This window comes from Petaurus breviceps, unplaced genomic scaffold (assembly GCF_028583685.1).
Source record: "Petaurus breviceps papuanus isolate PSGF00001 unplaced genomic scaffold, PetGlider_PUasm1.0 90564, whole genome shotgun sequence".
Classification (NCBI taxonomy): domain Eukaryota; kingdom Metazoa; phylum Chordata; class Mammalia; order Diprotodontia; family Petauridae; genus Petaurus; species Petaurus breviceps.
This window is the reverse complement of record NW_027187275.1, coordinates 308019-331248: the sequence shown is the minus strand read 5'-3', so window position 1 is coordinate 331248 and position 23230 is coordinate 308019. Positions and strand designations below refer to the sequence as shown.

At 40.2% G+C, this 23230-nt stretch overlaps 1 protein-coding gene across 2 annotated transcripts; it reads left to right on the top strand.

Annotated features, from left to right (window-relative positions):
- Positions 1 to 8133: 8133 nt before the first annotated feature.
- On the top strand, positions 8134 to 22945 carry F3 (coagulation factor III, tissue factor). 2 transcript variants are annotated; one of them, XM_069063378.1, is made up of 6 exons: positions 8134 to 8502; positions 10186 to 10297; positions 15773 to 15963; positions 18180 to 18358; positions 19417 to 19576; positions 21795 to 22945. In XM_069063378.1, the coding sequence occupies exons 1-6, from the start codon at positions 8403 to 8405 to the stop codon at positions 21929 to 21931; spliced, it is 879 nt and encodes a 292-aa protein (XP_068919479.1). In that variant the 5' UTR covers positions 8134 to 8402; the 3' UTR covers positions 21932 to 22945. The 2 variants fall into 2 exon arrangements, with proteins under 2 accessions (XP_068919479.1, XP_068919480.1); XM_069063379.1 differs by lacking the exon at positions 8134 to 8502 and adding an exon at positions 8837 to 8882.
- Positions 22946 to 23230: the final 285 nt, after the last annotated feature.

Below are 23230 nucleotides of genomic sequence, written 5' to 3'. Positions count from 1 at the left end.
GAAAGAAAGAAAGAAAGAAAGAAAGAAAGAAAGAAAGAAAGAAAGAAAGAAAGAAAGAAAGAAAGAAAGAAAGAAAGAAAGAAAGAAAGAAAGAAAGAAAGAAAGAAAGAAAGAAAAGAAAGAAAGAAAGAGAAAGAAAGGAGGGAAGGGAGGGAAGGCAGGCAGAGTATCCTAGGAGATTGAAAATATTATCTAGTGGCAATTTGCAAGTATTGTGGTAAATGTGAGGTTATATAAAATGTATTGAATAAGACCTGCCCCATCTTATAATTTTCTTATCATAGACTAAGTATCAAATTAAATTAAAGCTAGAAGATCTTTTCTGGTGACAAAGAATTGGAAATTGAGGGATGCCCATCAGTTGGGGAATAGTATATGATTGTGATGGAATACTGTTGTGATATAAGAAATGATGAGCTAGATGCTCTCAGAAAAACCTAGAGAGACCTACATGAACTGATGCAAAGTGAAATGAGTAGAAGTAGAACATTTCACACACTAACAGCAATATTGTAAGGTGATCAACTGTGAAGGACTTAGCTAATTCTAAGCAATACAACAATCCAAGACAGCTCAGAAGGACTTATCATGAAAAATGTCATCCAACCCCAAAGAAAGAACTGATGGAATCTGAATACAGATTGAAGCATACTTTTTTACTTTCTTTATTTTTCTTGGTTTTTTATTTTGGTCTATGTTTTCTTTTACAACATGACTAATACGGAAACATGTTTTGTATGATTATACATGTATAACCTAAAAAAACAAAAACAAAATAAATTAAAGTTGGAAGAGATCTTAGTGGTCAACTTCTTGTTTTGCAGAGTAAGGAAACTGAAGTCTAGAACAGTTACGTGGTTTGTCCAAGGTCACCTAAGGAATATGGTACAAAGCTAAATTTTGAGCCTGGGTTCTTTGGCTTCAAACCCAGAGCTCCTCTCTCCCACAGTACACTTTACTCATGGGTTATGGAAAATGGACCAGGTTGACCATATTAGTATGTCTTAAAATCTTGGTGATTGAAGAGGTAGCCTAGTATAGTAGAAAGTATGGTATGGTAGTATAGTATGGCACAGAGTATTATAATAGCATATATATATATATATATGTATATATATATATATATACACTACTCATATAGTAGTATGTATAGTATAGTAGTAAAGTAGAAAGTAGAAGGTGCAGTTGGAATCATGTAGCATAAAAATACCTATGTTCAGATCAAAGAACATGGGTAAGCCTTAGCATCTCTGATTTTCGGTTTTCTCATCTGTGAAATGGGAATAGTAATAGTAATCACACAGGATTGTTGTGAAGTTTAAGTGAGATTTTGTTTAGAAAGCACTTTACAAGCTTCTTTTTTCATTTTACTGATGCATTTTTTCACATGATAATCATTACTGAATATATTTCTCCCTCTAGTCATTCCTGATAACAAAGGTAAAAAAATTAAAATTAAAAGCAGTTTCATAAAACCATCTAATACATTGTGTTGGTAACTTCCTTTTCTTTTTTTCTTTTGGAGGGCACAATTGGGGTTAAGTAACTTGCCCAAGGTTACATGGCTAATTTTTTTGTGTGGGTGTTAAGTATCTGAGGCCGGATCCGAACCCAGGTCCTCCTGACTCCGGGCCGGCACTTTACTTACTGCTCCACCTAGCCTCCCTGGTAACTTTCTAATAGCTTAGTACAGTCAACTACCAATCTAATTTTCCTGATTTGGCCATTTTTGTAAGGCTAATGAATAACTAGCATAGTGATATTTTTCCAAAGCAATGACTACCATGTCTCCTGTATCATTTTGCAATTATATGCCTGCACATTGGACAGCATAATGCCATAACTGGTCTAAAAGTCTGACTAAAATCTTACCAGATGGATAGCATAGTGGACTGGCACAATCTTTAAATTAATCAGGTTAATTTTTGTTCAGCTTTTCTTTTTACGTCATCTTCATTTCTGAATATATACTTCCCAGAAAATTATCCCTTGTTACAAAGATAAAAAAAACAATAATGGAAATAAAAGTGTGATATAAGAGAGAAAGCCCACATTTATAAAATGGTTTCTGTGTTATAAATGTTAGAGAAACAAATGCAAGCAAACAACACAGTCTATACCTTCAAGGCACTTACATTCTAATGGGGGAAGATGACACATACAAGGTAACTGAAGAGTCCTAGGGAAGAAGACAATATGGCAGAAGAGGGAAAGGAGGAGAGGGAGGCATGAGTGGGGTTAATCCTGGCTAGAATCCTTCCCAAAATGGCTTTTCAGGAGAAAGAGGTGCCAACCAGGAGAGCAGGACCTCAGGGCAAAGAATTTTCCAGGATGAGAAGGCAGTAGATGAGGAAGAAAATAAGCATACAGCATTCCTTATTCATTTTTGTGTGGTTCTTTCCATTTACATCGAAGTTGTTGTTGATGCTGCTTTTCCTGGATTTGCTTCCTTCACTTTGAATCAGTTCATATGTCTTTCCAGGCTTTTCTGTAATCTTTATTCTCAATATTCCTTCTTTTTTTTTTTTTTTAAAGCAATTGGGGTTAAGTAACTTGCTCAAGGTTACACAGCCAGGTGTTTCTGGGTGGATGCTAAGTGTCTGAGCCCAGATTCGATCCCACAGGTCATCCCAACACTGGGGCCAGTGCTCTTACTTTCTGTGCTACCTGGCCACCCCCTCAATATTCCTTCTGGTATGGTAACATTCTATTGCATTCATGTTCCTCACTGGTTAACCATCTCCCAAACAATTGGCACCTACTTTCTTTCCTGTTCTTTACTAATCCAAAAAGCTAATACAAAGAACTCCTCTCCTTCCTAATTAGGTCTGAAGGTTTGAGCAAGCACACAAAGAGACTCACCTAGTCTCCAGGTCTTGAATTAAAAAGGCAGTAAGCAAGGGTCCTACAAAAACAATGGAAGCATCCCCCCTGACCTGCCCAAGGAATTCAGTGTCCTGGGGTCACCTTTTTGCAGGATACTCCAGTTAAGGACCCCACAGCCATGAGTTAGAGGGCTATTTTTTTTTCAAATCGTGGTTCATAGGCTCATAAACTTAGAACTGGAAGGAACATATGAGGAAATCTAGTCCCCTTACCCCCACCACACACACACACACACACACACACACACACACACACACATACACACACACTTCATTTTACAGATGGGAAACTGATGTCCAGGGGGATAACTCACCTGAAGTCACACAGGTAATAAGCAACAGAAGGGCTGTGCTGAGCTGTTCACATTTCCTCACTTCGTGATTAGACGTGTCCTTCAGAATCTACACTACAGAACCCAGGAAATCCATAAGAGCATTTCCAATATTTCAGACACTCTCAGCAAGCTAGGACCCACTCTGCCTTACTCAGTATTTAATACTTAGTTCCAATGCTATCTCTGGGATGGCTAGGTGGTACAGCGGAAAGAGAGTTGGCCCTGGAGTAGGGAAGACGAGTTCAAATCCAGCCTTAGACACTTACTAGCTGTGTGACCCTAGCCAAGGCAATTGATTGAATTGACCCTAACCAATTCAATTAGTTGAAAACTGAGCCAAGCCTCAGTTTTGACATTTGTAAAATGGGGATAATAATAGCACCTGCCTCCCAGAGTTGTGATGAAGATAAAATGAGATAATATTTGTAAAGTGCTTGATACAATGTGTAGCACTTAGGTGTTATATAAATCTTAGCTGTCATTTATTACTACACCTCCACTGAGCCTTCTATGGTCACCCCAGATGGAAGTGGTTTCTTGGAATGTTGACAGCAATTTGCTTAGAATGCTCCCAGAATTTACCTTCTATTGCTTCATACTTATTTATTCCCTGCTCCCCAGCCATCCTCTAGACGAGCTCACTAACATCCTTGTCCCAACAAGCAACCCTTCCCCAGTCCAGCTCTCCAGTGTAGGAATCACTATCAAACCAACTCTGCCTCCATCCTAGAAGGTGGGGAGAGGGGAGGAAGGTCGTCCTTGTCCAACACTCCTCTCTGCGTGTCTCCTCCTGTTAGATTGTAAACTCTTTGACGGTGGGGACTCTCTTTGCTGTTACATTAGTATTCCTAGCTCTTTGGGGGATGCTTGCCATATAAGTGCTTAATGAATGAGTTTTCATTCATTCTTTTTGTACATATCTACAAAATCCTCTCCCCCTTCCAATCCAACAAACATTTATTAACAACCTACTTTGTACCTAGGTTAGGTGTTTGTTATTCAGTCACATCCAACTGTTCATAACCCCTTTTTTGTTTTTGTTTGGGCAAAGATACTGGAGGGGTTTGTCATGTCCTTTTCCAGCTCATTTTACAGATGAGGAACTGGGGCAAACAGGGTTAAGTAACTTGTCCAGAATCATAAAGCTAATAAATATCTGAGTCCAGATTTGAACTCACGAAGATGAGTCTTCCTGACTCTAGGACTGGTACTCTATACAATTCACCACTAGATATATACAGATTTTAGATTAGTTTTTAAATCATAGATTTAGAAATGAACGGGGCTATCTAGATCATCTAATCTATTGTCCTCAAGTTATAAATGATGAAAGTGAAGCCTAGGAAGGAGACAAGATTTGCTGAAGGCCACAAAAACAGTTAAACATCAGAGCTGATATTTGATAGCTTCTGTTGATGCAAAATGAGGCCTATATTTCTGGTTAATGTGCTTATTTGCTTTGCTTGAGCATCACTATTGGTTATGAGGGTTTTTTCTTTTTTTCAATTTGGAGGTGGGAGGGAGAAAAGGAATAAGCATACAGTTCTTCCCTGTCCTACCCCTTGACAACAGAGAACAGAAGGGAGGCTACAAGGAATCCCAGACAAGCAGGACAGTTTTGAAAGTGACATGTTAAATTATTAAATACTTTAAAATAGCAAATTCTATATAATAGAGATTTACAGTTTCATACACAATGCCTCTGCTCTATAAAATACACAGAAATCCTCATTTTTTGTTTGGTGTTGTTAAATTCAGAGTAAAACTTAACTTTTAAAAAGCAATCCACAGGGGCAGCTAGGTGGTGCAGTGAATAGAGCACCAGCCCTGGAGTCAGGAGGACCTGAGTTCAAATCCGGCCTCAGACACTTAACACACACACACACAAAAACTAGCTGTGTGACCTTGGGCAAGTCACTTAACGCCAATTGCCCTCCAAAAAAAAAAAAAGCAATCCACAGGGGCTGGCCTGAGCCCTAGACAAAGAGATGAGCACAATTGTCAGCAGCCACATGGTGTTTTCATATATTTGCAGGTCTTTCCTTATGAATTTGTCCCACTCTTTCAGATTCTCCTATTCATTTTTCCCATCAGCTAGCTGGGTCTAATGACCACCAAATGACCATGGGATTTCAGCAGGGTTCCAGGGCTCCAAATGGAATTCAGACTGTAGAGTTGCATTGACTGTGAGGCATTTTAATTCATTTAGGTGTTCAAAGCTCAAGTGTGCTTCATCCACTCCCCTTAGAAGCAGAGGGCATAGCATAGATGTCAGCAGGTCAGAATGGGGGGGAAATGAAAGAGGAAACTCCAAGATGCTAGCCAAAGGGCAAAGAGAGGGGCAAAACATAACTTGACTTCACAAATGACACTGTTTGGAGAACTGAAAGGGCCTTCAAGAAGTAATATTTGAAGGGCTGCCATGTGGAAGAGGAAGCAGATTTTTTTTCTGGGGAGCTCCAGAGGACCGAACTCGGGGAAGAATTACAGAAAAGTATGTTTTGACTCAATATGAGGCTTACTTTTTTGTCAGTTACAGAGGTCCAAAAGGGTATCTTGAGAAGCAGTTAATTGTCACTAAAAGTATTCAAGTGGAAAGGCCACAGCAGGTAGGTTGTCAAAAGGTTCCCCATACTGAGAGGTATTCTCCAAGTTCCCTTCCAATTCAAAGTTTCTACAATTCTACAAAACTGATCCAATTCCCTAACAGCAGGCAGGAGCCCCAGAAATAATCACAGAATATTTCAACTGACCCAACAAAGAACAGGTACACCATGTATGCAGCAGGTGCTTAATGGATGAACTTTTTTTTGTATTGTTCCTTTTAAGATGGGTTTAGCGTTGTAAAATAGAATAGAAAATGTATGTGTCACATAGCAAAATGGAGGTGTAAGCTCTCCAAAAAAGGATGAGAAGGGAGAATTTGGAGAACATTAGAGACTGTGTAGGCACAGAAGCTTAGCAATGGAAGGAACCTCTGAGAGTATATAGTTCAACTTGACCTGATCAGAAAGGAAGCTCCTCTAAGAATATTCCTGACCAGTGAGAACCCAGGCTCCAATACTGAGAAATATCCACTCTCCCCTATTAAATCTTCACACCTACCTGGTGCAGTGGATAGGACAGAGCTCTGGGCTGGACTCAGGAGAATCTGAGTTCAAATCTACCCTCAGACACTTACTAGCTGTGTGACCCTGAGCAAGCCCCTTAACCCTGTTTGTCTCCATTTCCTCATCTATAAAATGGGCTAGAAAAGAAAATGGCAAACCACTTCAGTATCTTTGCCAAGAAAAACCCTAATGAGGCAGGAAGAGTTGGACTCAACAACTGATAGGGAGTTTTTCCACACAGAGCTTCCTGAAGTCTGTATTCCAGACTTCTATTCATTCTAACTCTAATTTTACAGGTGGCAGTGAACTTGGAATCAGGAAGACGTAAATTCGAATTCTGCCTGACACTTTCTAGCTGTTTGACCCTGGGAGAGTCACTTGACTGCTCTCAGTCTGTTTTCTCACCTGTAAAATGGGGACAATAGCACCTATCACACAGGATTGCTATGAAGATTAAATGAGATAATATATGTAAAGTACTTTACTAACATATAAATAGCTCTTTGCGAAGTTTTTACATGTTATTTCATTTGCTCCTCACAACAACCTTCTTCGGTAGAAGCTACTATTATCCTCATTTTACAGGTAGGAAACTGGGGGTGGGGATGGGGAAAGGTGGGGGGGGGTCACATCCCTAACAAATTCTGACAGGATTGGATTGGTTTCTTACTCCAAATCCAACACCCTGACCACTGCGCCACCTAGCGGCGAAATCTGGAATCCACGAAGTAAAGTGATTTGTCTAAGGACACACAAGCTAGATTTCTAAGCTCTTTACTTCTTAAGCATCTTTTTGGTGGACATTTCCTAAAGAGCCCAGGGACTTTTAAAAAGCAACAGGTGGAAACCAGAGCTTAAATTCAGTGGCCTTTAGTTCTGATAATTTTTCAATGTAAATTTCGTTTCGGGACACACATGACTCAGAGAAATATTTGTCTGAAGAGTTGGAAGGATCCTCAAAAGTTGAATAGTCCTACTGAGCTCCAGACAGCTCACTGACCCTAGATCTCACAGGTGGCTCTTTGAACGTAAGAACAAGCCAATCGCTAGTGGTTGTCTCCTGGTCGCCATTCTCATTAAACAGCCTTCAAACAGCTGGCCTCTTTTAGCGTTGGAATAAAGCACATGTTTGCTACTGATTCATGATTGTGAACAGATGCTACTGGCTTCCGAGTCCTTTCTTGTTCACTGTACATATTATTGTAATATTATAGGACTTTGGTGGTCAAAGGATTTAATGAGCCTGGGAAATCCCTGCCCTGACTCAGGAGAAAAGATCGGGCTCCTCTTATTAAGCAGCTAATAATCCTGTCTGTCTGCGGGACTAGTTCCCTCTAACTGGTCGAAATTAGCCTCCAAATAATCAGGAGAAGGACATGGTAAAGCACTCCGATATGTTTGCCAAGAAAACCCTATGAACAGCACTGCTGTTGTTGGTCCACGGGGTCACGAAGAGTTGGACACGACTGATCGACAACAAATTAGGCTCCTCCAACATGCGGAATTCCCCTTCTCTTTTCCGGAGGCCTGGAAAGATGGCCACTGTTGCCCACCCCGGGCTCGGCGCCTAGGAAGCAGGGGCTCGGATTGTTTCTCAGAGCGCGCCGTCTTCTCGAAGTGCCGGCGTAGAAGCTGAGGCTGTGTCTAGGTTTTGGCTAACTCTCTCCCCGGTTATTGAATCACCGCGCATGAGTCACCAATCCTTTGCCCACGGGGGCCCCAGGCGTCGGAGGCGGGGCAGGGGTGTGGGAGATGAGGAGAGGCCGCCCACCTAAGCGATGTAGGGGCCTATTTGAGGGGTGTGGAAGTGGCCCGAACACAGAGTCTCAGGCAAGCCCAGAAAAGGGGCCGGACAACTTCCAAAGAGGCGGGAGAGGGCACAGGAGAGGGAGTGCTCCCTTCCAAGCCTTTATATTGAGAAGCCAACATGCGACCCCCATACACAAGGCTCCCAAGAGGCAAAGAACAGCGAGGCCCCCAGCCCAGACTAGCACACGTCTTGTAGAGCTCTCTTCCTTCACTTTGGCCTCCCGGGAACACTAAGGTCTACCCCGCAACACAGACTCACGACAATGGCGCCCCCCGGCCCTTGCGCCTCGGTGGCCTCCGCGGCTTCTGTATGGACGGTCCTGCTCGGCTTCCTCCTCCTCCTCCATCTGTCCTTGGCCTCAGGTGAGTGGCTACCTGCGCCTTTTCCAGACAGAGCTCATCGCTCCGCAGCGGCGCCTGATGAGCGCACTGAGAACCCGGAGCCCTGTGCGCTCTGGTCCTCCAGGCGAGGGGCTGACCGGGCGCCGAGAACGCAGACACCGACACGGTCCAGCCCCGGAATGTTCTCTGACTGTTGGAGGCGCCGTCACGACCTTTACCTGGGCGGCGGAAGGGCCAACTGCAGTGGCTGGGTTGGAGCTGCCGTGCCTCAGTCTCTGGGCCATCCGTAGCCCGTGGCCTGGCCGGGGTAAATGAGATCTGAAACTGGAAGCTTGCTAGTTTCCCAATTCTGTGTTTCTGCTCATTTCCGATGCGTGTTGTTCCGGTGGCTAGGCTGGCAGGTAGGCTTCCAAGCCTGTAACAACTTTCTTCTGATGCCTTGTGGCACGACCCCAATCCTGCACTCAATGGTTAACTCTGATTAACAACTGGACGTTCTCATACCCACTTTCAAGCTCTGCCAGCTTTTCCTTTTAAGGTTCTCAGAAATCAATTAAGTCTGGGGGTCTACAGCACTGTTTTGCTCATGGTGGGGGGGAGGGGGAGAGGTGCTGTTACTTTTCAAGAATACCATGTGAACCACTTCACTGTCAACTTAAAATCTTGGAGAGTACCTTGAATGTGGTAAAGAATGAGTAATTTGCTTCATTATTTCCAGTGTGAGAATAGAGGAATCAAGTTGCAAAATCTTAGAATAGAGAAAGAACAGTATTGTGCATACCACATATCCACTGGGTTTTTCAGGAGTTAAGTAATGACATAACTAGTTTCTGTAGTAAAGGATAGAAATGTATCTAACTGTATTAAGTTAAAGATAAATTCTGAATGTCTCCATCAAGCTTGCCCATGCATCCCTATCAAGGCTCTGGATATTTCATTGTGTTGTTTATCTAATTGAGATAAGAACTGCTGAGTTTGGATTTCTTTCTAATCCTAACTCCTTACATACACAATCTTTACAATCCCTTTTATTTCTTTTTCTTTTTTCTTCTTCAACTCTAATAACAGCTCCAGCAGAAAAACGGAGTGGTACAGGGCAGCATAGATTCCAACTCTGTCACTTAGCACTTGTGTGACCCTGAACAAGTGACCCCATAGATTGGGGACTCCCTTTCCTCATCTGTAAAATGAGGAAGTTGAACAAGAGAGTCTCTTGTGTTTCTTCCAACTCAGAATCAATGATCATATGAAGTGAGTTCCAGCCAGGACAGAATTTCTACTTTGATTGCAAACTGAGTTACAGAAGCAAGATCTTGGTTTGGTTTGGTTTTTATTTTGAATTTTTAAGCACCATTTCTCTTTTCCAAGGGTAGATAGGGACTTTTCCTGTAGCACTTTTTTTTTCTTACAGATAAGTTCCTTGTATGCTTTTTATGGATTATGGCATATATCAATTATTAGATAAACAATTTACCTTGAGCCAAGCATGGGATCAGGACAGGGATATTCTGCATTAATCAATAAGGAAAAAATATATTATCAGTTTTTTTAAAAAATCTGATTCTGTAGGATGTAAAGGGGAAAATCTTAAGGGTGTTTTGTGCTTATCAGACAGAAAACATTTAAGTCTATATTCAGTTAGTAAAGCTATACTAATCATTAGAATCACTAAAATAATGACCATTCTTTCTTGTGTCTGCATAGGTACTTCTGATATAGTGTTAGCACATAACATTACCTGGAAATCTATTGATTTCAAGACCATATTGGAGTGGGAACCCAAACCAGTCAATTACGTCTACTCCGTTGAGATAAGGTAAGTAGACATTTTGATAAAAACCAAATTTCTGGGATGTCACCATTTAATGATAGCTAACATTTACAAAGTTTTTGGGGCGACTAGGTGGTGCAGTGAATAGAGCACCAGCCCTGGAGTCAGGAGGACCTGAGTTCAAATCCAGCCTCAGACACAACACAAAAACTAGCTGTGTGACCTTGGGCAAGTTGCTTAACCCCAATTTCCCTCCAAAAAGCAAAAACAAAACAAAACAGAAAAACCCCAAAATTTGCATAGATTTTTAAGGTTTACAAAGCAGTTACACATGTTGATTTAGTTGATCCTCACCATGTGAGGAACATGCTACCCTTATCCCTGTTTTGCAAATGAAGAAACAGAGGCAAGATTTGAACTCTGATCTTTCTGTTACCAGAATTAACACTCTAGCCACTGACCCACCTAGGTACCATTTCTCTGTATTCAGTATGGGGGTAGATAAAGATGACAACTCTCTGAGGGCTGTGAAGTACGTGACAAAGAAGATAGCATGAGAGCATTTGTTGTGGTTTTTGAAGCACCAAACTGCAAGACTGTGAAACTACTTTGAGATTAGACAGTGTAATAAACAATGAAAAGGAAGCTTACTGAAGCTGGCAGATGATTTTAATAATAACTGGATAATTTTGATAATTCGTGTTTTGGGGATGTTCACAAATTTTATAGATTGGATTGAGAGTTGTGGAAAGGGAAATCTTGGTCAATAGTGCCAGTGCCAGGCACTGATTCAGTATTAGTCTTACAAGAGTAATGACATCTAGTCTACCTGATATTCATGAATTTCCCTTCTTTGGGTAACAGTCTAGACTTTGGGGCAAGGTATAAGCCATAAGGAAGGGAGGGGGCCAGTACTGAGAGTTTAATTCACCTGGGGCAGTGTTTGATTCATAAGTGTTTATACTCTGCAAATCCAGAGCATTCATCGCCAGGCATGTCTTTTGAATGTGCCACAAAAATGACTAAATATGCCCGGCAGAAACAGACCAAATTGGACAAGATCAAATTGGAGAGGCTAGTGCAGGGCTGTGATTATGATTGATAGCTTGCCTGAGCAGTCATGAAACTTTGTGTATGGAAACATAGAGTGTTCAGAGACATACGTCTCTACTCCATTTAAAATAAACTCAACCATACTGCTAGCAATATGACTAGTATTTTCTTTTCTTTGGTTTTTTTTTCCCTCTCACTTTCCTTCTAAAATGTTCCAAAAGAATTATGGGAAGATGATACTTTTTTTCCAGTAATTTTACAAAAGCATATAAGTGTCACTGGTTAAAATTAAAGGTGCCATTTTTAGTTTATGCTAAGACTTTTGAAAGAAGTAGGGATACCATTCTCCTTGACCACACCAGTGGCAACATTTGCTTTTTGTTCACCAGTATTTCACAAAGGGAATTATAGGGGAAAAAGGCAGAGTTTTAAGTCGGGTTTTTTTTTTTTGGTCATCTTCTATATTCTTTAAAAAGAGGGGGAATAGGGAAAAGAGGCTAAAACTTGCCAGGGTAGATTCTGCATTTGGGATAGACAACAATTTTGTCAATCAAGAAATGCCAGTAGAGAGGAAACCCATTGATTGGCTTTCAGTAATTCACAATCTGTGAAAATTTCACTAAGCCTGAACTGAAATCTGCCTATGTGCCAATACTTCATAAGGAAATGCTTTACTATGAAAATTAATAGCGTAAACACCATGATGGAAGAAGGGGTCATTTATCTCCTTCAAAGAATATATTTTAAAAGTTCCTTAGTAGCATTCATTTGCAGAGAAAAATGTACAGAGGTGAATTTTTAATTTATAAAAAGCAGGCCTTTCCTAGCTCCTATGGTGTATAACTAAAATAATAAAAATGCCTTTAAAAATGTAGATAGATTCCAGTTTATAAATGCCTTGCTTTTACCTATCTTCCTTACATGCTGCTCCTACAGATTTCTCTTCCATTCTTTTTTTTTTTATGAGCTGAAGAAGTATTTTTTTTTTTTAGAATTTATTTATGTTTAGTTTTCAACATTCATTTCCACAAGATTTGGAGTTCCAAATTTTTCCCCCATCTCTCCCCTAACCCCCACCTCAAGATGGCAAGCATACGGATTACTTCTTCCCCCCCATTCTACCCTCTCATCCCTCCTCTTACCCCTTACTTTCTTGTAGGGCAAGATGGATTTCTATACCCCATTGCCTGTATATCTTATTTCCTGGTTGCACATAACAACAAATTTTTTTTTAACATTTGTTTTTAAAACTTTGTTTCTCTTCCATTCTTCCAACTCTTCCCTTGTCCCCAGTTCCCCTTGAAAACCCCATTCTTCTCTTGTACCCTGACTCTCCCCTGCTTTACACTTTGTTCCTATGCCAGAATTTACTGTGGTGGGATAGAGAATTGGGTGGGGAAAGGGAGGAGGGAGTTCTTAACTGCCGCCACAGTACCCTCCTTTTTCTTCGGAGTTTCCAACCTGCCATAGTTCCTCCTGACTTTCTAAACCCGAGCTCCCAGATTCCTAATCTCCATCCCTGTTCCTAGTTCTTCAGCCTTTCTAAAAAACCCTTAGGTCCTAATCTCCAGACTGTTCCTGAGACCAGTGGAAGCCCTGCCAGCGGTCTAGAGTTAGAGGAGCCCATTTAATACCTTTAAGCAGCAGACAGGAATCACAGAATTGTAGCTTGAGAGCTGGAAGAGGGCTCAGAAGTCATCTAGTCTGACCCCCTCATTTTTGGATGCCCAGAGAGATTAGTCACCCAGGGTCACACAACTAGTGTCAAAGGGGGAATTCGAATGGACCCAGGTCCTCTGACTCCAGAGCTAGTGCTCCCCCCACTGTGCCTCATTGCCACGTTCTTCTTGTTGCAGTAGGGGCTAAACAGTGTGGCCATTTATTCAGTATGTTAAAGTGTATAGTGGATTAGATGGCCACCGAAGTCCCTCCCACCTTTCAAATTCTGTGGTTTTGTGTCCAAGTAGCAATGGAGGATAGATTTTCCCCCACAGAAACATGATCAGACAAGGTAGTTTCCAGAAAGGTATTATTGGTATTCTTCAGGTGCCTTATGAGTTAAAGAGACTTTAATGAAACTAGCCTAGCAAACTAAAACATTCTTTCGAATGGAAAAGGCATTCTGAGTTCCAGGTGATTTGCAAACCAAAAATTGGTTGTAAATTAGTATCCTGTTCAGAATTTCTACTCATTCAGATGAGTCTTTCTCCTAATTTAAATACTTAGTAAGGTGTTAACTAAGAAAAAACCTAGAGAATCTTGAAAATAATATGGTTAATTATAGAGTTGGAAGGAACTTGAGATAGCTGTCCATCTCCGTGTGTGTGTGTGTGTGTGTGTGTGTGTGTGTGTGTGTGTGTGTGAGACACTACAAGATTCAAGCTGACCTTGGTTTCACTGCTGGCTTAGCGTTCTTTTAGATGAGAGTTCCCAGCTCCTGTGGTCAGGGTAGGCAGAAGTAGTAGAGACAGGTTACTTTTCTCAGATTTTCTGTTTCCTATCTGTCTTTCCTGTGATCTCAGTGAGAATCCAAGAGGGGAAAAAATGATGCTGGTGATATTTTTCCTTCTACAACATCACAGATGAAATTGTTTTTATCAGACATATGTATTATAAGCAATAATTTCTCAGCATGAAAAAAACACTCAATTTCTTCTCTCATTCTAAAATAGCCCTACTTCTGCCCCTTTATCCTGAGGGGATTCCATATATTCCCTTCTCCAAACCAGCATTTATGAGTTCTGTTAATGTATTTTAATCCAAGTTAGCCTGGAATACTAAATGTTTTCTCTAAAGATATATGCATCCCCTTGTGCCATCCATATTTTATGTATTTGCCAGAGTATTATAAAAAGGAATTATCTATCATCACAACTTCATTTTGAGACAGCAAATTATTTTCTAAATGCATTCAGTACATTTTCACCATTCTGATTTAGTAGGAAAAGTCTCATTGGGTTTCAACACAGGCAGTCCTGCAGTAAAAAGAATGGCAGATTTGGAGTCAGAGGACGTGGGTGTGAATTCTGACTTGGCATTTATTAGCTTTGTGACCTTGGGTATGTCATTTACTTCTTTCTGCCTCAGTTTTCTCCTTTGTAAAATGAGAGCTTGTACTCAATGATCTGTGACGTCTCCTTTACTTCTAAATCTATGATCCCATTAAAAAAAAAAGATTCAAGGAATGAAGAGATGTTTCTAAACCAATCTGAGTATTTGGGGATAGTTGAAGATGAAACCGACTAAATTAGTTTCCCATCCTGTTTGGCTCAGCTCTAAGAGAATGTGTTATCAATTGTCTTCCTGCCTAGGTTTAGGAAACAAAATCTAGCTAGCCGATGTTGTTGTTATATTCTGAAAGCATGTTAGAATTTTAATAGTTATTCAGCATGTGATTGGACCTCGAGAAAAAATAAAACAAACCCCCCTCAAGTTCACAGCTATGAATTACATCCAAATTGTACCTGACCACGTACAAAGACTGTAAGATTTTCCATTTTGATAGGAACTCTACCAATTTTACCGTTCCATTCATGTACCTTAAGATAAATTTGTCTAGTAGCCTTCTGGGGTCTTACGCTTTGTTTGTAATATATCACTTATAATCTTATTGGCAAACATTTTTTAACAAGAACTCCCTCACCCTGTATATGTAAAGGAAATAGTAAGTATGAGATGTGGGCTGTATTTTTTTTTCCTAATGAGATGTAATATTAGATGAGACTATCCCATTTGTAAAGAATAGAATTAAATACACTAAGAACAATGCCAACTAGTTTGGGAGCTTGAGGGTCATGAATGAATGCCTGAGAAGCCTTGATTGCCAGCAGAGCCAAGAGAAGGCATTTCACTGGAGTCAAGATACCTGGGTTCAAATTCTAGCCCTACCCTTTATTAGCTGGGTGAGCTAGGTGACCTCTACTTATCACTTCCCTCTCTTTTCAGCAGTTTCCTATTCTGTAAAAATAGGACAGTGCTAGAAAATTTCCAGGATCTCTCCCATTCCCCTTAACATTCTCCATTTGTCAATCATATGCCCCTCACAGTTGAAGAATTGTGCCACCACTCCCCCCATGTGTCTAAAATTGGTTTTGTGCTCTGTGTTATCACACATACCTCAAATTACCAAAGATCAAGACCTGTAAGAGGGCAAAGAGAGAAGAATGTCATATAACTAAAACTATCATACGTGCATTTGTAAAATGGAATATTTAAAAAGTTTCCTTTGTTGTGCCATAGGCAGTCTGCCCTTTGTCCCAATTTTGACTGAAATAGATGGGATGATAGAGGTAATACACTTGGGTATTGTAGAAAATCGTTGTTTTTCTTTGTAGTTATTAGCAGTCCAATTTCACAACATAGCAGTGAGCACAACACACTCACCCACACACATACATCCTTTAGGAAGCAAACAAGTAATGTTCTCTCTCTTATCACCACTTTTTTCTTTTTTTCTTTCTTTTTTAGTACCAGATGGGGAGATTGGAAAAAGAAATGTTTTCAAATTAAAAAAACAGAATGCGATCTCACAGATGAGATGAAAAATGTAAGGGAAACGTATATTGCTCGAATCCTTTCTGAAAAACCTGAGAAGTCAGATGGGGATCCGGAAGAATCCCTGCATGCTAATGCACCTTCCTTCACACCTTATTTAGACAGTAAGTAAGGGAGAGTGGGTTGAATTTGTTATTACTTCAATTCTCGTTTAATACTTTGGAGCTCCAGTAAGCACTACCATAAATAAGGTTTCCCTTGGGTTCATATGATAGAAACTGGTACTCCCCCCACCCCATGGAAATTTTGACCCTTCAATGACTCTGGATGCAGCTGTCATGAGTTACTGTGACAGAAAAAATTCATGCTTTCCAAAGCCAGCCCTCTGATCAACCTTTCCAAATTTAGCAGGGCTGGTCCTTGGAAGTGAAAGCATGGTCTAGCAAATAGAGGGCTGCCTAGGAGGACCTCCTAAGTATAGTCCTATACTAAGTCTGGGACCCTGGGCAAGTAGCCTAACCTCTCAGTGCCCTGCCCCCAGCAATCTTGTAAGCCTATAAGTTATCAACAGGTCACTGATCTGCATCCTTCTCCCTTCTAAAACTCCCTTCACCCTATCCCCACCCCTTCACCCTCTCCACGTCCCATTAAGTCCTTGGACAGCAGGCATACACAGTCTTATCAGGCGATTGTTCTCGGAGGATTTCCAACTTGATGTGGCCTGCCAGGGCTCCCCTGGCATAGCTGCCTTCAAAAGTTCTGGGTCACCTCTGTACCATGATGAAGAGTCATATGAGGCTTTAGTTGAAAATTTAAAAAAAACACTTGGAAAAAAAATTGAATTTTTTTTAAATAATGAAATATTTTAAGGAAAAATGAAGCTAGATCTATTACATGAATAGGCTGCAGCTTCCCTCTGTTTTTTTTTTTAACTTACCTATTACTTATTGTGTTAAGTATCTATCAGCTCAGTTGGAAGGATGATATTTTTTAAAAAGCACAACCTTAGCTTTTTCATCCTGAACAAACACATATTCAGTAAAAGGAAATATAAAGATTAAGACAGTCACAGAATCTTAAATTTGGAAGGGATCTCAGAAAGCGTCTAGTCCAAATCATATCTGAAAAAGAATTCACTGTACCACACACATAGTAGGTGGTCATTTAGCCTTTGCTCAAAGATGTCCAGTGATGGTGGAGCCCACTAACGCCCAAAGATAGTGATAAGTCTGATTTTAAAGGTTTTTTTTTCCTTCTTCCATCAAGTCCTAATTTTCAATTCCCACTCCTTGCTCTTCTTTCTCCTTGACCCTTGAGACCAAGACTTGGTCCTCTTCCACGTGACAGAGCCTGGAATCGTTAACCACAGCTCTCATATCCCCACGGAGTCTTCATATCCACAGACTTGGCATCTTCAGCTCTTTGCCCCAATCCTCCTGTGGCCCACCTGGATCTCCTTCACAGAGTCAGTTGTGACATACACAAAGTAGGAATGTGGAAGAGAGATCGGACCCCCAAGTGGCAGAAGCAAGAATAACAAGTGTAATAATGGAAGCAAATTTAGCAATTTCTGACTTAATGTCAAGAAAACTTTGCTAACTTTCCAGTCTATCCCAGCGGATTCCTCTCGCTAGAACACTTCAAGAGAAGGCTAAAGCTTGAAGTGATAACTTGTTGGGAATGTTATTTCTAGTGGAGATTCTTTTCAAGTGTGGGCTGGGCAAGGTGGTCGCTGAAATCTCTTATGACTCCTAAGTTCTGTGATTGTTTTGTATGGTATGGATGAGAGCCATCTAGAATCATGATAAAGTGTGGTACAGAATCAAATAGAGTAAAAAAGTGGCCAAGATAAAAAGAGATAAAGAAAAAAATTTCTGGGAATGTTAGGGAGTAGAAAAACTTTTCTTTCCCCTAAAAGTGAATTGTTATATGTTCATACTCAAATCTTATACCTACTGTAGTTTTCTGCATCAGAATATAGTGCAATGTATGAGTAGAATTAATAATTGTCCAAAACTGAATTGAACCGTCTCAAGGTACAATAGTAAAGAAAAGCATTGGTCCTACAAGAGCCTATTGGCTCTACTGACATAAAAACATAAAGCATATGTGGGATTTAGCCATGTCAAATCCATTCCCTATTGATTCCCTTTCCTATTGTCCCTGATCTGCCCTCACCCAAGAGCCTTGATACTGTGGGATAAAGTAGGGTTTGGTGATGTAGTCAAGTTATCTACCCACCCCAGTGACCTACCTACTTTACCATCAAGGCTCTATTTTGCAGGGAGGAGGGACTATTAACAGTTGAATGAAAACTGATCAGTTTTTTACTTTGACTGCAATTTCCTGGTTCCCATAATTCTTGTCTTCTTTGTCTCAGCAAACCTCGGGCAGCCAAAGATTGAAAGTTTTAAACAAAATGATACAAAATTGAAAGTGACAGTACAAGATTCCATTACATCGTTTAGACCTAATGGAACCTTCCAAACCCTCCGTCAGATTTTTCACCAGGATCTAACTTATACACTTTATTACTGGAGGGCTTCAAGTACTGGAAAGGTGAGTTTCTTTGCTTCCTCCTTCACTTTGGAGCCCTTTATGACTTCTCAAATTACAGATTAATAATAAATATTAATAACAGCTAGCAATCATTATGGCCTCACAAACATAGGAGGTGGGTGCTATTATTATCTGTATTTTACAGATGTAGAAACAAAGGTTAAATGACTTTAAGTGACAGGATTTAAATTTGGGTTTTCCCAGGCCTAGGTCTGGCACTTTAACCACTGTGTCACCTAGCTGCCTAGATTTTCAACTTACCTCCTTTGAGGGGGAGCAAAATGGGAAGTGGTTGAGAAATAACATGGAATATAGTAGACAGTGTAATGGATGAAGTTGGGATACCTGAGTTCTCTTACCAGTTCTACCCCTTATTAGCTAAATGACCATGAGCAAGATGCTTTAAACTCTCTTAGCTTTAGTTTCTTTATCTGTAGAATTACAGGTTTGGGCTAGAACTAGATCATGTCAAAAAGTTCCTTTGTCCAAAGGTCAAAAATTTGAATTCCTGCCCACACGGAGGATCCCACAGATTGATCCCTCCTGATTTACTCAACTTTTGGAAAATTCTTGTTCATATTTAAAAGCCCAGAACAAGTTTTCCTATTGGAAAATCCTTTTGGGGTTCAGAAAGGGGTTTCAGTTGGATGGAATCCCTTTGGTACCTACCTTTACCTGGAATGGGTAACCGCCACACTTTAATCTTTTGTTAACCATGAAAGTCCAGGGATGTCTAGAGATGAGCCAGCCCCTGCCTGGCACACACCTGAACCAAGAGTGTCAGATAAAGTCTAGGTGTTCATCCCACACTAGTCTTGGTAAAGGAAGAAAATTAAGGCCTGCAATAAAAGGTCAGATTCTAATTGCCACTTTATGCTAGTCTGTCTGAATTTAAAACTTCGACAAAATTAACTGAGAACTGTGGCTTATCTCCTTGCTCCTTGTGCGACCTTGAGCTAATGGCTCCCTATGTTTCCTCCTCTGTAAGATGAAGGCAGTTAGACTAGATGATCTTTCTGCTCTAAATTCTTGGTTCTGTGATCTGTCTCTTTTAACAGAAATCAGTAAATACAAACACAAATGAATTTTTGGTTGAAGTGGACAAAGGAGAAAGTTATTGCTTCAACGTTCAGGCAGTCATTCCATCTCGGAGAGCAAAGCAAAAGAGTCCAGAAAGTGCAATCCATTGCACCAGCCAAGACAAAGTTGTGTTTAAAGGTGAGTGTGCTTTGAGATTGGAACTATGTCTGGTGCAGGAGGTGCTTTGTTAGCTAATTAGGGAGAGGTGATTTCTGTAGTTCAGCTTTACCTCTGTGGCCCCAGTGAAGCTCCTTGTGAGATTGTTACTGCTGGGGTTCTTCACCTTTTATTATGTCAAGAACTCATTCAAGCAGTCTGCTAAAGCAGGGGAAGGGAACAATTCTATATTAAACACCTACTATGTGCCACTCACAGTGTTAAGCACTTTACATATACTATCTTATCTGATCCTCACAGCAACCCTATGAATTAGGTGCTATTATGATCCCCTACTTTACAGATGAGGAAACTGAGGCAGACAGAGGTTAAATGACTTGGTCAGGGTCACACAGCTAGCAAGTGTCTGAGGCTGGATTTATACCTAGGTCTTCCAGGCTTCAGACACAGCCCTCTATCCATTGAACTACCTAGCTGACTTTGCATAAAATAAAATCCATAGGATTACATAGTTAATCAAATTCATTGAAATACAGTTATAAAAATATTTTTTAATTCATCAACCACATCCATAGACCCCCAGTTTAAGAACTCCTGATTTATTGTATCTATATCCCCAACAACTAACATTGTTATAGAACCATGGATATCTATTATGTACAGCTTACTTAAAAGCATATATACATATAACAAAAGTATATGTTTTATGTAGAGATGTATACACACACATATATAAATTCAGTATATAACTTTCAAGTCTTGCTTGCAGTCATTCCATGTCAGAGAGCAAAGCAAGAGTCAATTTAATCATCTAATACACACTTGTTGGTTGATGGACTAACATTAGGCTAGGTTTCTTTTCATATATGTGCGTGTATTTGGGTGGTACCAGAGCATTCTCTGAGTATTTTCTCCAGTTAAGTGCAGAACTAGGCATAAGAATTTGTAACTCTCTGCAGCTACAGCCTTGTTTGAAACTGATTAGTACCAGAAGAAGATGTATAGGGCAGGTCCTCTCCCTGCAGTGGAAGGCTTACAACCCAGTGGAGGAAATGAGACTTAAGGCAAACATTTAAAAAATGCAGAATAAAGGAGAGAGGGTAAATTCAACATATTCAGGAAACTTGGAGGGAGGGTTCAAAAGAGGAGGGTTTCATGCATAGGCCTTGGATAGGCCTACTTTAAGAACTATAAGGGAAACAAAGGGATCTAGAGACTTATTTCCTTTTATCATTTCAGCAAACCTTTACAAGGGATTCTTGGACCACTCTTTCCACTCTTGAGTGCTTATGGGAGAGGGATGAAGTCCAAAGACTTAGGTAGTAGTGTGCTGAATGTAGCGTCCAAGGATCTGGATTTCTCTCCCGATGCAATCACTCACTAACTTTGTGACCTTGGACAAGTCACTTGGCTTCAGTTCCTCTTCTGTAAAATTAGAGGGTTGGATTCTCTAAAGTACATTGTGGCACTGGACCTAGGATCCCAAGTACCATTGTTCTTCTTCCTTCCTGCAGTATTGTTAAAAAATCCTTTCTAGATACAAAATGCTTTACAGTGAATCACAAGGTGCCATTCGCGGCTTTTTACTATTGTAACCATTGTGGTTTATCCCAGTCTTTTCCAATGGGGTCAGACCTCATCTAAACCAAGTATTTTGAAATGAGGGGAGTGAAGTTTGGGTTGGGCATGAGGAGAATGGAGTAATTTTGAGCTCCGTCCTCAGCTGCAGCCATGAATGGAGAGTGTCAGGAAAAGCCTATTCTAACTTTCTTTTTGTTTCTGGAGGTTTGGGGGAAAAAGGGGCGGTAAGTGGGAGAAAGGGGAGATGGAGATAGGAAAGAAAGAATTTAAAATATCTTTTTTTTAATGTACAGAAGAGAACATAAGGCAGGCCAGAAGGAATCCAGCAAGCAAGACTTGAAAGTTATATATTAAACTTATGTATGTGTGTGTATACATCTCTCTATAAAATATGTTATACATATATATGTATATATGCTTTTAAATAAGCTACACATAATAGAGATCTGTGGTTTCATATACAATCTTTTTTGTTCTGAATATGTGTATACACATACATACTATATATAAAAACATATTACATGTGTGTGCTGTGTACACATATGTATGTGTGTATGGAAACATTTTTTTCCGTTTGGTGTTTAAATTCAGATTTTCTTAAGGTCTTCTCTAAGCCGACTGTGATCCTGAGCAAGTCATACTTTTCTTTCCCTTTCAGAATTGTTTTTCATAGTTGGAGCTGTTCTTTTTGTCATCATCATCCTCATCATCATCCTTTCGGTGACACTATACAAATGCTCAAAAGCAAGAGCTAAACGGGACAAGAAGGAAAACTCGCCACTTAACATTGTGTGAAGAAGGCACCCTTACTACCACTGTTGACTACTGCAGAAGCTGCATTTTACTGTGATGGGAAAGCTGATGGTACTCAGAAGACAACAGAACTCTGGGGAGAATTGCTATGGTAGAGCTTGGGAAGGTAGCCTTCGAGTTCAAAGGGGGAAAAATCCTGTTTCTCTATTTCTTACTGCACTCATCGTTCCTGTTTAGGTATCTCCCTAAGTCTCTTTGGAACTCAGTGAATGGTACAGCCAGCGTCTCAAATTTTACTTTATTTTTTTTTTTAAACACTATCACTCCTGAACTTGTCAGACTCTAATTTTCTTGCAAGTTGAAATCTGATCTCCAGGCCTTTTGAAGCACTGGGTAGTGCTTCAAAGTGACTTGAAAGCATGCAAGAAAGTAGCTGTGCCGTAGGCAGATCTGTTTCTGTCGATCTTGTTGATCTTGATTTCTGCATCCTGCAAGTTTGGAAAGGCAGAGGTTTTCAGAGCTGCGTTTTTACAGTAAGACTTGGTGGTGTTTGTGCTGGTCACATTCTTCGTTTTCCTATCTCTGCCACTCTGTAAATACAGGAAAGGAAGAGTTAAAGACTAGGGGAAGGAATACACTCCACTTGCCTAAAGAAAACATCAGCACAACTGTTGACTACTACAAATGCTGCACATGGACCAAACTGACATGAACATGTTTGTTACGGACACTTTAAAAACCAGTGGCCTGAGTGTTAAGCACCATTCTAATATGCCATAAGGTTTAGCACTTTAACAGACCTAAATAATGTTGCTTAAACACTTGACAGATACTCTATTTTTGTAATAAGACTACTATATAAATGAACTGTCTCAGTTATGATTTGAGGTACTTTAGGCCCTCAGGGTCAGTGTCTATTATATGTGTTGTCTGTGTTTATAGAAAGGTTTTGTATTTGGGGATTTTCTATTTATGTCTATAATATATATTTGTATATATTGCAGTAATTTATTTAATATGCTTTTATATAAATAAAGGTGAATGGGATGAAAGTAAGAGATTATTTTGCTTTTCAGTCATTTATTATCAGTCTTGAAAAAGGTGATGCTTAGAGGCAGAGGTCACTAGAGGTGGTTAGCATATAGGGCCTTCCTGAAGTCAGGAAGAGCTGAGCTCAAATCTGACCTCAGAAACTTAGCTGTGTGATCCTGAGCAAGTCACTTAACCTTTGTTTGAATCCTTTCCTTTACATCACCTGCCTCCCTGGGTTTTTACAAGGATAAAAATCAGATATTACTAATAAAACGCCTGGCATATAGTAAGTGCTACATAAATACTTTT